The sequence below is a fragment of the Manis javanica genome, chromosome 10 (genome assembly GCF_040802235.1).
Source record: "Manis javanica isolate MJ-LG chromosome 10, MJ_LKY, whole genome shotgun sequence".
Classification (NCBI taxonomy): domain Eukaryota; kingdom Metazoa; phylum Chordata; class Mammalia; order Pholidota; family Manidae; genus Manis; species Manis javanica.
The window spans coordinates 62,445,857-62,463,370 of NC_133165.1; the positions used below are offsets into that span (position 1 = coordinate 62,445,857).

The window sequence follows — 17,514 nt, forward strand, 5'->3', positions numbered from 1 at the left end:
TGGTTCTCTTGCTGTTCCCGCCATAGTTGCTCTTACTTCTTCCACTGAGGTTTTGAACCCCTCAAAGTCGTCCATGAAGGTTGGAATCAACTTCTTCCAACTTTGGTTCATGTTGATATTTTGACCTCTTTCCATGGATCACAAATGTTCTTACTGGCTTCCAGAAAGGTGAATCTTTTCCAGAAGGTTTTCAATGGACTTTGCCCAGACCCATCATTGGAGTTACATTAACTATGACAGCTACAGCCTACTGAAATGTATTCCTTAAGTAACAAGAATAGAAAGTTGAGATGACTGCTTGATCCATGGGCTGCAGAATGAATTTTGTGTTAATAGGCATGAATAATATTTGTAAAGGAATCTTTTTTGCTGAGTAGACTCAGTAAACCATGTTGTAAACATGTGCTTTCATCCAGATTTTGTTGTTCATTTCTGGAGCACAGATAGAGCTGCCATAATTGTAAGGCCCTAGGATTTAGGATTTTCAGAACAGTCACTGTGCACTGGCTTCAACTTAAAGTCATCAGCTGCAGTAGCTCCTAACAACAGTCACCTGTCCTTTGAAGCCTGGAAATCAGGCATTGCCCTTCTAACATATGAACGTCTCAAATGGCATTTTCTTCCAACAGAAGGTTGTTTCATCTACTTTGAAGATCTGTTGTTCAGAGGAGCCACCGTCATGAATTATCTCAGCTGGATCTTCTGGGTAACTCACTGCATCTTCTCCATCAGCACTTGCTGCTTCACTTCATAGTTTCATGTTTTGGAGATGGCTTCTTTCCTTAAACCTCATGAACCCACTTCTTCTATCTTCAAACTTTCTCTGAAGCTTCCTCATCTCTCAGCCTTTCTAGAATTGAAGAGTCAGAGTCTTACTCTGCATTGGGCTTTGGCTGAAGGGAATGCTGTGGCTGGTTTCATCTTCTATCCAGCCCATTCAGACTCTCTCCATATCAGCAATAAGGCTGCTTCACTTTCTTATCATTTGTATGTTCACTGGACTAACACTTTTAATTTCCTTCAAGAACTTTTCGTTTGCATTCACAATTTAGCTGTTTGGCCAGGAGGACTAGCTTTCAATCTATCTCGGCTTTTGACATGCCTTCCTCACTAAGGTCAATCTTTTCTAGCTTTTGATTTAAAGTGAACGATGTGATAATTTCTTTGACTTGACCACTCAGAGGCACTGCAGGGTTATAACTTGGCCTAGTTTCAATATTGTTGTGTCAGGGAATAGGGAGGCCTGAGGAGAGAGAGAGATGATGGTGAACAGCTAGTTGGTGGATTTATCAGAACACATACATTTATTAAGTTCACCTTATACGGGTACTGTTAGTGGTGCCCCCAAACACTAATGACAGTAACATCAAAGATCACTGACCATAACCAATATAATGAAAAAGTTTGAGATATTGTGAGAATTACCAAAATGGGACACAGACACACTAAGTGATCAAATGCTGTTAGAAAAATAACACCGATAGACTTGTGTGACACAGGGTTGCCAAAAACTTTCAATTTTAAAAGGCGCAGTAACTGCAAAGCACAATGAAGCGAGGTGTGCCTGTATATGTAGCTTTGATGCATATGATCCATAGTATGCTAACCTAGCATGTCAGGCAGCTTCCCTATCGTTGGAGGTGCAGTAGGGTTTATGCTTGTTAGGATGAGAACTCTGATTATGGTTCCCTCCTTCTCTCCCCTGCCTGCCCCCTTATCTCTTTCCCCTCATCTCTCTCCCCCCTTTCTTCTTTCCCACTTAACACCTTGGAACTAACTGTAACCATATTTGAGGAATGAGTGAATCTGGGTTGTTGTTTTGTGGTATCTGTACTCTTAAAACAATCCGTTTTTTTAACCTTTCACTTTATATTTGTTCTTTGCACAAAAAGAAACTGAAGTATAATACCAAGTATTTTAATTATTTTCATTCAATAAATATTTATAAATCACCCGGAGGTCTTTGGATAGTGTGGAGATCATGGTGAAAAAGAACATCATGGCCCTTGTTTTCATGGAGACCAGGGCTCGCACGTAATGCAAGCTGGTGTCATGAGGGAAAGCACAGAGAACTACAAGAGTTTATTACTTAGGAGGTTAGAGAAGGCTTCCTTGAGGAAGTGATTTTGAGCCAAGATCCTAGAGCTGAGCAGGAGTTACTTAGCAGAATTCATAGCTTATATGAAAGTTTCCTGCATGACGGGGCTGGTTCCTGAGGTTTTTCTTTGGCAGCATGTTTTACCCACGTCACTCTTGCTGTTTTTCCTCTATTACGAGAAAAGAACTTACTAGGGCTCAAGAGTCACCATAGGTTAAGAGTTCATCTTTGGCAAGGGCAGAGTTAAAATTTACAATGGCAATTGCTCTGGATCGCACCCAGTCATTTTCCCCTGTAGCACGGAGAGGGCATTACCTGGTGGCTTACCTCACAAGGCTGATGTGAGGACCAAATAAGACAGGCTGGGAAGGTATTCTGTGCACCATCAAGCCCGGTGCTGTGTCAGGTGAGGCTGTTTCCAAAGTTCTCGTTCCTACCGTGGTGTTAATGGCTGCTTTGCCACAGGGTCAAGATGCTTACCTATCATACTGACATGAAGATTCATCTTGAAGCACCACCTAGGATGCAGTTTCCAAGAGGGACTTTTTCCCAAGCAGAACACCTTTTGTTTTTGTATTTTAAACCCACGCTTAGGGAAAGAAATGAAGTTATAAAGCAAAACTCAGGATTCCAGGGCGATTGGTACCCAGATTCAACCTCCTGTGCCCTCCCTCGTGCTGCCGTAAATGCAGCGGCAGTGTGCTGCCCTTCTTCCTCTGACAAGTTGGAGCCAGAATGCCTGGAGCAGCAGGGCTAGCGATGCTCATGGGGCCAGGCCACTGAGATGGAGCGCGGTGCGGAGACGGCCCGATGGGGCTGCGTGTTATGTGCGCTCACGGGGCCTGCACCCTCGGTCCTAGGCAGTGTTGTCATGCATGTCGATTCCCCCCCAACCCTCTCCCCCGCAGTAATCTCTCTGGGGACTGAGCCGTATTTCAGCGCACTTCGTATCTCACCCAGCTGTGGGGCACATTTGTGGGACTATTTCATAGATGTGTATGGAAACAGCCACTTGGACAGCTGAGACAGGAAGGGGCTCTTTTCCAGGCAGACTTGTGCCACAGCCTCCTGCCTCTCCTCATGCCATAGGGGCTCCCCTGGCGGGACCCCTAACTGGGGTCTTCCCTGTCATTATGGGAAGGGAGGGGCAGGATGACTGAGGCCCCGTTTTGTTTGCCCTGCTGTGCAGAGGACCAGCCCTGGCACCTGGGCTTCATTTTCTGCAGGAGCACCGGTATAAGTCAAAAGCTGACGGCTGCTCTGATGACTCAGTTAGGGGTCACTCGTTACAGATGGCGGAACGAATCCAGGTTGCTGTGATCTTGGGGGCTGGGGAAGGCAAGATTATGAAGCAGCCACTTTGTTAGGAGCTTAAGCAGGAACAGAATCAATGGTGCTCTGCGCTACTTTGCAAGTAAGTGTTGGGACAAGGCACCAGTAGTGAGTGGGCTTGATTTGAACAGGTGGCCTCAGAAACCAAGTCAGAATGTCGGCATGCTGCAGCCTCTAAAGGGCAGCTCTGCCCGTGCCGTGCTCACTGGCACCAGCCTTTGAAACCCAGTGGAGAGAAGACTTGGACTTGGTGACTGGAGCCTGCCAGCCAATAGAGTCCCTTAAAATATTTTCCAACATGTGCTGAGAATGTTTTAAGAACCATTCCAACTGAGAAACTTCTACTTGGTTTTAGTAACAAGAGCTGGGAACCAGTGTTTGTTTATATTCTTCAAATATGTAATGGACATGGGACCCGTTCCCCCTGTGGAGATAGGCTTTCCTTCTACAACTAGACAGCTTTGACCTGTCCCAGGTGCCTACAATTGGATAGGTTTTGGCAAACATTTCTCTCCTGGTAAACCAGCTTTGGTCATTTTATTAGTTGCGTATCACTGCATGACAGATTACTCCAAAATCAGCAGTTACATTAGACATTTATTGTATCTTGTGGTTTCCATGGGTCAGGAGTTTGGGAGTAGCTTAGCTGGACGGCTCACTCATATGGCCGGCAAGTTGGGGTCCGGTAATTTGCAGGAGGCCTACATCCTCATCACATAGATGGCACCATAGAGCTGCTGGGTATCTTCTGGTATGGTGGCAGGTTTCCACCAGTTATCCGTGACAGCACAAGGCAGACTGGCAAGTCTTTCGACATGCCTTGGGGCAGGCACTCACCATCACATATGCCCTGTCCCTTTGGTGTTCGGGGCCATCCCTGGTGCATGTGGGAGGCATCCTGGATGCTGGCATACCTCAGCCATGCTGGAAATAGTTACATGACTTGTGAAGAAAGCCCTCTTGCCTTTTTTTCCAACAGCCATGCTGTGGAGTGGGACAAACCACTTGAATGGTAGTGGCACCTGCACTTCTTAGTCTGAAACTGTAGTTTCCCTGTGAATATAGGTTATCAGGCCCAAGTTCTCTTTTTTCCAGTCTATTAATTATCATTTCCTTGATATAATTAGGTGCTCTTTTATGTGGGTGCATATTTACAAATGTTATATCCTCTCTATGGATTGATTCCTTATCATTATGTAATGCCCTTCCTCATTTGTTACAGTTTTTATTTTAAAGTCTGTTTTAAGAATAGCTACCCCAGGTTTCTTCTGGCTTCCATTTGTATGTAGTATCTTTTCCATCCCTTCACTTTCAGTCTATGTGTCCTTACATCTGAAGTGAGTCGTGTATGTAGCATATAGAGGGTTTTTCTTAATCCATTCGACCACTATATGTACTTTGAAATATTTGTCCATATAATTTTAAAAAATGTTTTTATTAAGGTTTGATTGATATACCCTCTTATGAAGGTTTCATATGAAAAAAAAACAATGTGGTTACTATATTTACCCATGTTATCAAGTCCCCACCTGTACCCCAATGCAGTCACTGATCGTAAGTGCAAGATGCCACAGATCCACTATGTGCCTTCTCTGTGCTAGTGTTCTCCCCGTGATCCCCTCCACACCATGTGTACTAAAGATAATACCCCTCACTCCCCTTCTTCCTCTCCCACCCCTCCCCTTTGGTAACCACTAGTTCATTCTTGGAGTCTCTGAGTCTGTTGCTATTTTGTTCCTTCAGTTTTGCTTCATTGTTATACTCCACAAATGAAGGAAATCATTTGGCATTTGTCTTTCTCCGCCTGGCTTATTTCACTGAGCATAATGTCTGCCAGCTCCATCCATGTTGTTGCAAATGGGAGGATTTGTTTCTTTCTTATGGATGAATAGTATTCCATTGTTTATATGCACCACATCCTGTTTATCCATTCATCTACTGATGGACACTTAGGTTGGTTCCATATCTTGGCTATTGTAAAAGGTGCTGCGATAAACATAGGGGTGCATATGTCTTTTTGAATCTGAGAAGTTATATTCTTTGGGTAAATTCCAAGGAGTGGGATTCCTGGGTTAAATGGTATTTCTATTTTTAGTTTTTTGAGGAACCTCCATATTGCTTTCCACAATAAACTAGCTTACATTCCCACCAGCAGTGTAGGAGGGTTCCCCTTTCTCCGCATCCTTGCCAGCATTTGTTGTTCTTAGTCTTTTCGATGCTGGCCATCCTTACTGGTGTGAGGTGATATCTCATTGTGGTTTTAATTTGCATTTACCTGATGATTATTGATGTGGAGCATATTTTCATGTGCCTGTTGGCCATCTGAATTTCTTCTTTGGAGAACTGTCTCTTCATATCCTCTACCCATCTGTTAATCAGGTTATTTGCTTTTTGGGTGTTGAGGCATGTAAGTTCTTTACATATTTTGGATGTTAACCCCTTGTCGGATATGTCATTTACAAATATATTCTCCCATACTGTAGGATGCCTTTTTGTTCTTTTGATGATGTCCTTTGCCATACAGAAACTTTTTAGTTTGATGTAGTCCCATGAGTTCATTTTTGCTTTTGTTTCCCTTTCTCGAGGAGATGTGTTCAGGAAGAAGTTGCTCATGCTTTTATTCAGGAGATGTTTGCCTATGTTGTCTTCTAAGAGTTTCATGGTTTCATGACTTACATTCAAGTCTTTAATTTGAGTTTACATTTGTGTATGGGGTTAAACAATAATCCAGTTCCATTATCTTGCATGTAGCTGTCCAGTTTTGCCAACACCAGGTGTTGAAGAGGCTGTCATTTCCCCATTGTATGTCAATGGCTGCTTTATCATATATTAATTGACCATAGATGCTTGGGTTTATATCAGGGCTCTCTCTCTAGTCTGTTCCACTGGTCTATGGGTCTGTGCCAGTACCAAATTGTCTTGATCATTGTGGCTTTGTAGTAGAGCTTGAAGTTGGGGAGTGTAATTCCCCCTGCTTTATTCTTCCTTCTAAAAGGTTTGCTTTGGCTATTCGGGGTCTTTTATGGTTCCATATGAAGTTTAGGATGATTTTCTCTAGTTCATTGAAGAATGCTATTGGTATTTTGATAGGAATTGCATTAATTCTATAGACTGCTTTAGGCAGAATGGCCATTTTGACAATATTAATTCTTCCTATCCTTGAGCACAGGATGTGTTTCCACTTATTGGTATCTTCTTTAATTTCTCTCATGACTGTCTTTTAGTTTTCAGAGTATAGGTCTTTCAGTTCCTTGGTTAGGTTTATTCCTAGGTATTCTTTTTGATGCAATTGTGAATGGAATTGTTTTCCTGATTTCTCTCTCTTGTCCATATAATTCTAAAAATTATTTTTGATTTTATTAAAAAATTTTTAAAGTATCATTGATATACAATCTTTTGATGGTTTCACTACAAAAGTGCTTCAGCATCCTCACACATTATCAAGTCCTTACCCCCTCTGTTGTGTTCACTGTCTGTCAATGTAGTAAGATATTAATAGTCATTAATTGTATTCTCTGTGCTGTACTACTGTCCCTGTGACCTACCTATATTGTGATTATGAATCGTAATGCCCCTTAATCCCCTTCTCCCTCCCTATCTACCCACCCAAACCCCTCCCCTTTGGTAACCACTAGGCCCTTCTCAGTGTCTGAGTCTATTGCTATTTTGTTCCTTCTGTTTTGCTTTGTTTTTATACTCCACAAATAAGTGAAATCATTTGGTATTTGTCTTTCTCCACCTGGCTTATTTTGTTGAACATAATACCCTCTAGATCCATCCATGCTGTTGCAAATGGCAAGATTTCTTTTTATGGCTGAATAATATCCCATTGTGTATATGTACCACATCTTCTTTATCTGTTCATCTATTGATGGACACTTAGGCTGCTTCTGTATCTTGGCTACTGTAAATACTGCAGTGATAAGCATAGGGGTGCATGTCTTTTCAGATCAGGGATCTTTTCTTTGGGTAAATTCCTAGGAGTGGAATTACTGGTATTTCTATTTTTAGTTTTTTAAGGAATCTCCACTGCTTTCCACAATGGTTGAACCAATTTACATTCCCACCAACAGTGTAGGAGGCTCCCCATTTCTCCGCATCCTCGCCAGCATTTGTTATTCCTGTCTTTTCGATGCTGGCCATCCTAACTGGTATGAGGTGTTATGTCATTGTGGCTTTAATTTTCAGTTCCCTGATGAGTAATGATGTGGAGCATCTTTTCATGTGCCTGTTGGCCATGGAGTTAGACATAATCCAGTTTCATTCTCTTACATGTAGTTATCCAGTTTTGTCAACATCGGTTGTTGAAGAGGCTGTCTTTGCCCCATTGTATATTCATGGCTCCTTTATTGTAATATTAATTGACCATATATGTGTGGATTTTTTATCTGGGTCCTCTATTCTGTTCCATTGATCTATGGGTCTATTCTTGTGCCAGTACCAAATTGTCTTGATTATTGTGGTTTTGTAGAGCTTGAAGTCAGGGAGCGTCCATATACATTACTGATAGGTATGTGCTTATTGCCATCGTGTTAACTGTTTTCTAGACACTTTGTAGCTCTGCTCCTCTGTTCCTCTCTAGCTCTTCTTTGTGATTTGATGACTTTCTTTAGTCTTATGCTTGAATTCCTTTCTCACTTGTATATATACTACATTTTCGCTTAGTGGTCACCATGAGGCTTATATATAACAACTTATATTTAAAATAAGTCTGTTTTAAGTGGATATGTTTTATTTTGTGTATCCCTTATTGTATTTTTGTCTTTTTACATTCATACTAGCTTTATATGTGATTCATTCACTACCTTTACTATATATTTACTTGTACCAGTAAGATTTATACTTTCCTATGTCTTATTACTAATTAGCACCCTTTCTTTTCAGCTTAACAAAGTCCCTTTAATATTTCTTATAAGGCTAGTTTGAGATAATAAACTCTAGTTTTTGCTTGTCTGGAAAATTCTTTACCTTTCAATCCTGAGTAACTTTGCTAGATACAGTATTCTTGGACATTTACATAAGTCTCTTTTCAATTTACATAATGTCCTGAAGAGCAGGAATAGAATAATTCCTTTTCATAATCAAGCTCACTACCAGGTAGGGTAGGCATTCAGATACATGATGAAAGGGGGAAAAAAATCCTTCTTAGATCACAAACAGCAGAGTTTAATAGAAAGATGGCTTTGGTGTTAGATCTTTGAAATCCTGACCCTCCAATTAACTTTGTTGTGAGTGTGGATACATTAAGCCAAGGGAAAAACCTATCCTGCAGAGCTGTTATTATCAGAAGAACTATACTATTACAGGTATCTTTTGTGTTTCTGCCTTATGAGGATCTGTCAGCATCAGTCACAGCCACAGGTTAAAGGGATTATGTGCTCAGGTCTCCTGGCCAGAAGGTGGTCATGATAGCTTCTGCTGAAGACTAAGATTTAGAACTGTTACCTATTCTGCAGTCCCTATAAGCCTGCTCTCGTGTCCCATGTCTATATCTTGTCTTACATAGGAATTCCCAGGCCAGAAGTAGAGGTCTCAGCACCATGCTTTCAGAGTGGGGCCTTTGGGTCCTCAGCTATGTGCTCGTGCTACAGCAGGTTTCAAGGTATGCACATGACCAGCCCTCTAAACCCACTGCTAGGAAAGGAGATGAACAGAGTCTAATTTCATAGGGAATATGATTCTACAGGGCAGGGTACAGTCTGAGGAGGAACAGGTAGAAGTAGTTAGAAAAATGGATCTGGTGGAGTCTGTACTTACCCTTAGTTTGGGAATTAATGCAAATCAATGTTCTTTCATGTTGATGGCTTGACACTGTGATAGACCCAAATCATTGCTTTTCTGACAGCAATCTGGCAGCTTTCCTGGTGTCCTCTAACGTCTTGGTTTTCTACTTGGTCTTCATAATTTGTAAGATAAGAGGTAATCTATGGGATCATGGTGTCCTTGTAACTAAAGTTTTGTTGAACACAGTCACTCATGTTCACTTAAGTAAAGACAAGGGCTAGTTTTGTGTTACAACAGCAGAACTAAGTAGTTGTGACAGAAACCACACAGCCTGCAAACCTAAAAGATTATCCCTTACAGGAAAAGTCTGGCAACCCCTGTATGATGTCATTCTTCACTTAGGGCAATAAATCACATGTCTGGACAAGAAGGCAAAAGTACCTTTGCAAGTGAGCTTCATTTATCTACTTTAAAGCCAGCCAAGGTGAGATTTTTTTTCCTCCAAAGCTGTAAATGCATAAACATTTACCATTTTTCTACATGGTGTTCACTCAGGGATATCAGTCAGCAGGGACCATGCATAGAGCTCTCCAGATAGAGACTAGAGTGAACAATGAGGAACCAGCCCATTCTCCAGTACTTGATGAGTGATTAAAATGTTAAAACCGCATCAAGAAAAAAAAGCATCTTATCCAAATTACTAGGCCAGGACTAAAACAAAGGACACATTCCCACTAGACCAGAAATAGAATTTAATTGGTTGAAAAGTGCAGCAATGAACAGGGTCCTTTGAAGGGCACTTTCTAAGTCAAATGACTGATGATACAGAGAGCGCCAGGGTAGAACTTCTAGGAACAGATGATGCAATAGAGGAGTTCACAAAACTTGCTGGGACCCAAGTGGTGGTGAAACTAAAGAATACAAATATTCCCATCTAATTCCATGATGGACCAGTAGAAATACCCTTTGCTTTCTCTCAAGGATCCTGGGATAATTTATCTTCTTTCATTAAAAAAGCACTAATGCTTAATTTAGACATTTAAAAATTAATTTAAGAACATTTTTCATGGATTAAGGTATAACTTCCATGACTGTTTTGTACAAAAACCTTAGTGTTGGCAATCAAAATGTATTTTGCAACAGCACCGTGTTGGTCAAATTCAAAGATGCTCAAAAGGTGCTCCCTACTTTGCTGTTGAGGGGGAGCTTTGTAGTATGAAATTGTGTAAGGCAAAATCTCTGTTCATTCCTATGGCCTCTGTTCATTCCCAATGGTTATATAGTTTCCTACCCTGAAGGGGATCAACAGATATGGATCTGGCCTTCTTAACAAGGAAAACAATCAAAATTCAAATCATTAAGAGAGAAACAAGGCAAGCCTCTTATAGTGGGTCATTTCCACACATACATTCTGAGACAGTCAGTACATTTTGCAGCCTGCTAAGCTTATAAACTGAGGCCTGCTTTGTGAAAGATGACTTCAGCACAGAACCAGAAAGAAGCCAGTCCAAGAGAAAAAGTTGAATGAGAGGCCAAATTTTAGACAGGAAATGTACCAAGTAAAGTAGAGGTACAGAGAGGGCCTCACCACATGCAGCCCAGGCAGCAGCCGCTGAACATGCAGGGCTATGGCTAAGCTGGCCTTGTGTCACTCGTAGGACTTTACCTGCATCTTAAACCCAAGTAGTAGGACATCATAATACAAGACCTGGTAAGAGTTGGTTTCTTTTTATTCAGGATCACTGTGGTGGACTTTCATGACTGTGGAAGTCGACTGATGAATGTTAAGAGTCAAAGTGTAGAATAAAGCTGATACCCATGTTCAACATTGTAGTTTGCTTTTAGTTACAAGATCTTTAGGATTTCTTTCCCCTAAAACATTCACAGCAGAGGTGTTCCTTTCACTTGCTTATTTCACCTCTAAATACCACCACAGTTAAGGGACTGCATGAGGTAAAGGAATATACCCAATGGCTGTTGACTCAACATGGCTATCTAGAAATCTGATAGAAAAGTTGCTTGCAGCCGTGTCTTACAAAGTGCTTAAAGCTCAAACCTAAGGCCTTAAATAAAGCTAAAATCACTATTGCCTGAGTTGATCAGGTTATAAACCATAGCTCTTCCTTCTCCCCTGCTACCCTACCACTAATTAGCCTTCTTGTGAAGAAAACAGTAGAAATGGGATTGGTCTTCAAGGCAAGAAACACAAAAATGTAGGTAGTTCTAAAGGGAGAGAAAATCTCAGCAAGATCTAATTTTGACAGGGGAATAGTGAATGGAGCCCAAATTACACAAGAGTCCCAAACTCAGGAAAAACTTACCTGAAAGGGAAGAAGGTAAGGGTAAGGTACTTAGAACTTCGTACCAATTATAAAAATTTTTTATATCTTGTAACAAATGAACAGAAAGCCAACAATATGCAGAGTCAAAACAACTTCCCACAGAGAACTGAAGCCCAGGCTCCCTGCTGGACAGGCACTTCACCAACCCCCAACTACAGCCTTTCAACACATCAACTCAAACGGCCCTCTGCAGAAGGCCCTCAGAAAATGCAACCTTCACCAACCCTTGGAACTTCTGGCTCTCTGCTGAGGTACCTAAGCCACTTAATTTCTCAGAGCAGAAAGTACTGAGAGAGGAGATATTTCCTGATCCCCCTTTGTTAACTGGCACTCATGTACTCAGCAGCCACCAGAAAGCAGATGGCTATCCCCTTCCCTAACTACCTGGAATTTGCCTTTACTAAAAGCTTACTGTTCTATTTCAGTGTAGCACCAGTCCAGAATGCCAAAAAAATGAACAGAGCTTGGCTGACTTATTTCTACTGATCTAAAAACAATGGAACTTGTTCTTAGTGAGATGATTTAGCTCTGATGGTTATTCTTGAAGCCATGTGATGTTAGTATTTTTGATAGTAAAGTGCTCAATCTGGAATGCTATGCAGGTCCTTTGATTTTAGGTCAAACTGTACACCAAAAACATTTTACCCCACAAGGTACAGCCACTTATCTGAATGGGATTACAAATTCAGACTGGGACCACAGGGGGAATAATCAAGAACTGTAGCCCCAGGACAGAGAGGGTACAGCAAGAACAAAGACCTCAGGAGCATTTGTTATCAGCTGAATGAAGGGACCAGGGACAGCCATTTCTGAAACAGGGACAGAGTTCACAGTTAAACACATTGCACAAGGAAGTCGCTGATTGGGTTGCTTTTTCAAACAAGACTTACAACAAAGCCAGTCCAGAAACTCTTCCGGGCATGGTCTTGAAGACTAGCTACAGACGCCTACTCCAATCACTTCATCAGGAAGAGGCACACAGAGATCTGACTGCAGAGGTCACTACAGAAGATGTTTTGAAAACCTTCGAGTCCTGACACTGCGATGATTGTTGAACATGAGACGAGGGTCAAACCTGTATCTGGGGAAGGGAAATAAGAAAAAGGATGTCAGGAAGGGACAGTAAGAGGAACAATTAAACCACCTCAGAAGGGAATCTATGGCAAAGACTGTAGCACAAAACAGGAGTACTTAAAAACTAAGAGCATTCCTGTTCTACGTCAGCAAGCACAAAACCATGTAGGAAAGGTGGAGAGGAGAAAAGAAAGAGAAGTGAGGTTAATCCTGAAAGGCATTAGGAGCAAGTTCGAGCTGCTGTATTATTGTTGTTGTTGTTGGTTTTTTTTGAAGGGTGATCCCTAATGATTAAGGAGCTGGATGGAAAAGTCTAGCCCTTGCGGAAAGCCCTATCAGCAGTTTCCAAGCCTTGTCTTTACAGTTAAGTCACACAGACTGGCAGGGACGAGAATAAGTGTGGATCTCAGTTTGAATGTGGCTTATTATGAACTTGGGTAAGCCATTAATCTCTTTGGCCACCAATAAAATAGTAAGGCAATTTATGTCAAATATCTATATATAAATAACTCATTTCACCATCCAAGGAAAAGTTAGAATAAATGCCAAATAGTAACTTGAGTTCAAACTTGGCAAAGGATACAGACTGGATGGAAAGAGGTTTTACATGTGCAGGCTAAAATGACACTATTTAATTTTTATCTGCAGTCTTTTGGGACAAACTCTCAGTATTATTTTAGAGCAGAGGTCGGTAAAGGACTGGATAAGTTTTTTAGGGTTTGTGGGCCATGGTAGTCCTGTCCTGATTACTCAACTTTGTTGCTAAAGTGCAAGAGTATCCACAGGCAATATGTAAATCAGTGTGTGGGTGGCTGTGTTCCAACAGGTGGGGCTGGATCAGGCTTGGGATCTAGTCCGCTGACCCTCATTTCAGAGGATTCTATAAGGCCTGAATGTTTGTTAGGAAGTAAGTTATGGCTAAGGAATTTAAAACAAAGTCAGGTGGAGTTTAAATAGTTCAAGCCAACATCAGCAAAGCCAGCATCTACAATCTCAGTGATAAACTTCTAGAATGTGAGCAAGACAGTTATAGTTAAGAAAACAAACTAACCAAGCTTGCCTAGGAGATCTTGTTGTATCAGTTCCTAACAGATGACCCTTGGGCAAATTACAACTTCAAGCTTTGTCTCCTCATTTGACATTTACCTGCTTGGGCTCTCAGGGCTGTATGGAAACTCTATGGTTGAGTCCTTCTAACGCTGTAGACTAGCTGCTGAGAAGAAGTGTGGGAGCTGCTGTGTCTGTCCCGCACTGGCCAGCCGATGCCAGGAGGTAGGTCTGTGTTCCAGCAGCATGCAGCCAGGGAATATTTGGCCAAACATCAGAGTCCCAACCCGCCATTCAAGATTTTAGTTATATGGTGGCTTTAAATTTGTAGAGTCAACCAGAGACTGTTATGGCCATCTAACTCTATTTGGCTTGATAAACTTTGAGCAGAGTAGCTGTTGGAAACTGCAAAATCACCATGTCACTTAGAAGAAGTCTTGTGCTTTTTATCTTGGAGACTGAACTTCCCATTTCAAGGAACTGGTACTAAGGATCCATTTCACAGACTTGGAGTAGAGTCAGAATGAATGCTTGGCCAGTTACTTCATTAACAGGATCATTCATGTAAAAAAATTTATTTAGCTTGTGTGATAGAAAACTATGATAAATGCTGTCTTTTATATTGTTACCTAGTTTTAGTTTGCTGGCATCCATGTCTCTTGGATCCATCTATGTACAATATTTAAAAGCAAAAGGATTACATTTCTTTAATAGTCTATAATCCAGTTTCTCTACTTATTCACATATATTCTTCTCTAATTTGGACTGAAGGTATTTCAAATGAAGATGGCTAAATAAGTAAGTTCCTGCTCCCCAACAGCCTAGGACATCATTCTTTTCTCTCCTATATAGTTAGTCCTTTACTCTCTCCTGCAATCAAAGTTTAAAAATGGAAATAATCCTTTGGGATCTAGTCTGCTGACCCTCATTTCAGAGGATTCTATAAGGCCTGAATGTTTGGTAGGAAATAAGTTGTGGCCAAGGAATTTAAAACAAAGTCAGGTGGAGTTAAAATTGAAATTAAAAGGAAAATTTGCCTTTTAATTGCATAATCTTGAAAAAAAGACAGGCTTTCATGCCACTGGCAGCTCAAATGCATGGTGTGCTGAGACCCAGGGTTCTGGTGAAAAGTCACCGTTAGAGAGGAATGAGAGAGCAGAGGACAGACTGGACTTAGGTGATACTTAATCACCTTTTCTTCCTTTGGATACTGTGGTGGGCTTACATATTTCAACATCTGAGAGTTCATACCTTCAGTTTCATTGTGTTTAGTATAAATTTACTCGCAAGTATTCAAGCCTGGGTAGGTGGGGTTTCTGGGAAATGAAATGAAGGCGTGTGCTCAGAAGTGTTAGAGAACAGGCAGCACCTGGGCCGCTGACCTGAGGAGGCCCCAGGGTCACAGGCGCCAGCAAGAGGTGACCCGACAAAAAATCACCCAGGAAGCACCCCGTGTGGTGGGGGCCGGGGCTCCGCCTCCAGTGGAAGCACCAACTGGCCCGGGAGGGCAAAAGTGTCCGACAGCTCATTCTCCGGGCACAACAGACTGGTGCTCTGAGACACAGTGTCCCTGAGGCAAAGAGGACCTTTCCAACTGCTGCCTTCAAGAACAGCGTGACTGCGGGAGGCAAAAGTCACTGAAGAAAGCGTACTTACCCAGGATCAAAAACTCCTGGAGTGCGACAGGATAGTCCAGCACAGGACTGTAACATCATCAGCCGATAGTTCATCTTCCCTAAAATCTCTGGGTCTATACTTGTAGCAATGTTAGTGATTTGGTGCGCATCTGCGGTCAGGTTATAGACTTCTACAAACACCTACAGGAAATGAAAAGATGGAGGAAAAGAAAAGAGCAAGGGTTATACTTCGAAGAAAATCTCCTTGTGAATTATTTCTCAATGGGAAGGGAGAAGACAGATAAAAACCAAGGCCCAGGGGAGTATCATCTGTACTCAAGATGCTCAAAGAGCCCAGGGGTATACATGAGATGGTGGAGCATCTGTTTCAGGGTTGAATTGCTTCAATCTATGGCCCACATGCTAGAAAGGGGCCTGTGCACACCCTATGCCTTTAGGCAGTCAGGAAAGGGTCACGTGGGGGCTTTTATAATTAAAGCAGAGAACAGAATGCAAGACTCTGAAATGACAAGGTCTCAGAAACCAAACTTAATAATAAAGTTACTGAGAGTTGACATTTGAAGTTTTATATTTACCTTAGAATTGTGATGAGTCAATTAAGAACAGATTTGAAATGGAATATAAATGAAATGCTATATATATAAATGGTATATAAATGTTAATTTTTCCTATTTAAAAAAGCAGTTTGAATATAGAACACCAATTAGGGAAGGGCACAATACTGTTATTTCTAACGTAATACTTGCCTAATGTCACTGCTTAACTCCCAGGTCTACATTTGTTCTCAAATTTGAGTTGAGTGCTAGGCTAGGAAGATGGTAAATTTTACATGTAATGGATTTAAATAGCTGCCCCCAAACTATCCCTTATAAAGTAGTTATCAAACTGGTGAATATTACTGAGGGGACCAGGAATTCAGTTTGAGGGAAGCTTTTGCTTACGAGACACAAACAAATGGTGAGAGAGTCGCTTTCTGAGAAAGACAATGAGCACCGGTTCCAGATGGCAAGACGGGAGTTGCCATATGCAGCAGGTGAGCACACACTGATAAAGAGTATGAAACCTCAAGGGACGGGAGTCCACATGATCCTTCACATAATCCACTCTGATCCGTGTTGGCTGAAAGCCACTACCTTCTAAGGATGAAGCTTCTGGTCCTGCCTGTGTGCCCTACTGCTAATTTGTCTCTGCAGCCCCAGACCATACTGTGCTGGGGACAGAAGTTTTGAACAAGTAGGTTGCCTTTCTAGAAAATGTCCCTAGTTTTTTCACCTCCACAGAAATTGAGGTGTCTTATCCTCACCCCAAACTATCACGGAAGAACCCAGACTGGGCATGTAGCATTCTGAAAAGTGAACTGTACACTGAAAGTGTGTGTTGGGTGGGGGGAGTTCAGAAAACCCCATCCAGAAAGGTCACAGAGGAGTGAAGAATGGCCTTGTGCAATTGTTTTCTTAAGGAAGTCTAGGTGGAAGGAAGCACAGGTAAGAAACACATTGTCCCTAGGGTGCATCCTTGGACTGGCTTTTCCATCACCCAAGTCCAGCCAAGACCACAAAGGCAACAGACTCAAGGGGCACAGGGGGGTGGGGTGGGTGGCGCTCCTTACCTCCTGGTCATCAAACTCGCAGTACTGTAAATCCCACAGTGCGGATGTGGTCCTCACACAGGCATAGGTGTTGTTGTAAGCATCTTCACACACACAGTCTGGGAAACATTGCTGTAGGGAGATTTAATATGTTAAATGAAGATGGTTCTTCTACAACTACTACTTGACTACAGGGCTCAAGCCAAACACACAACTGGACAGATATGAGGAGACTTTCCACAGGGAAGTAAATCAAAAATAGATGTTAGCTTTTGTTCCTTACTGATGGTCTAACTTGATTAAGGTTGCGGTTGTTCTGTTTGTAGACTGCTGCCATCCCTGTCTGCTTATCTCCTGACAACAATTAGTTGTAATGAGCACCTGTAAAACGTATGGGTTGGTGGAGAAGAAAAGACTCTGTGAGTCACTTCTAAGATATATTAGGAGCTGTCATCCTAAAGGCTGGAGAGAAAGGCTAAAATGATCTTTGCATTATCATTTGCAGGTAAGTTATTTATGAACGTTACCACCAAATATGACTTAACTCTAAACTTCATATCTTCATACCAACTTTTGGTTGGTTCCTTTTATTGTAACACTTTGGTGTTAGAGTCAACTAAAACCTCTGTCAGTTAGTTGACTTTGTCACTTGAGTGTGGGAGATGAGTGGAT

At 41.7% G+C, this 17,514-nt stretch overlaps 1 protein-coding gene across 2 annotated transcripts in view; it reads right to left on the reverse strand.

Moving 5' to 3' along the window:
- Positions 1-9,886: 9,886 nt before the first annotated feature.
- The window catches only part of GNS (glucosamine (N-acetyl)-6-sulfatase), a 39,642-nt gene continuing 32,014 nt past the window's right edge, over positions 9,887-17,514 (reverse strand). For both annotated transcript variants that reach the window (XM_017661724.3, XM_017661725.3), the window contains exons 12-14: positions 16,864-16,974; positions 15,274-15,434; positions 9,887-12,577 (exon numbers count right to left, since the gene is read on the reverse strand). In XM_017661724.3, the coding sequence (XP_017517213.1) occupies positions 12,499-12,577; positions 15,274-15,434; positions 16,864-16,974 (351 nt within the window). In that variant the 3' untranslated portion in view covers positions 9,887-12,498. The remainder of the gene's footprint in view (positions 12,578-15,273; positions 15,435-16,863; positions 16,975-17,514) is intronic.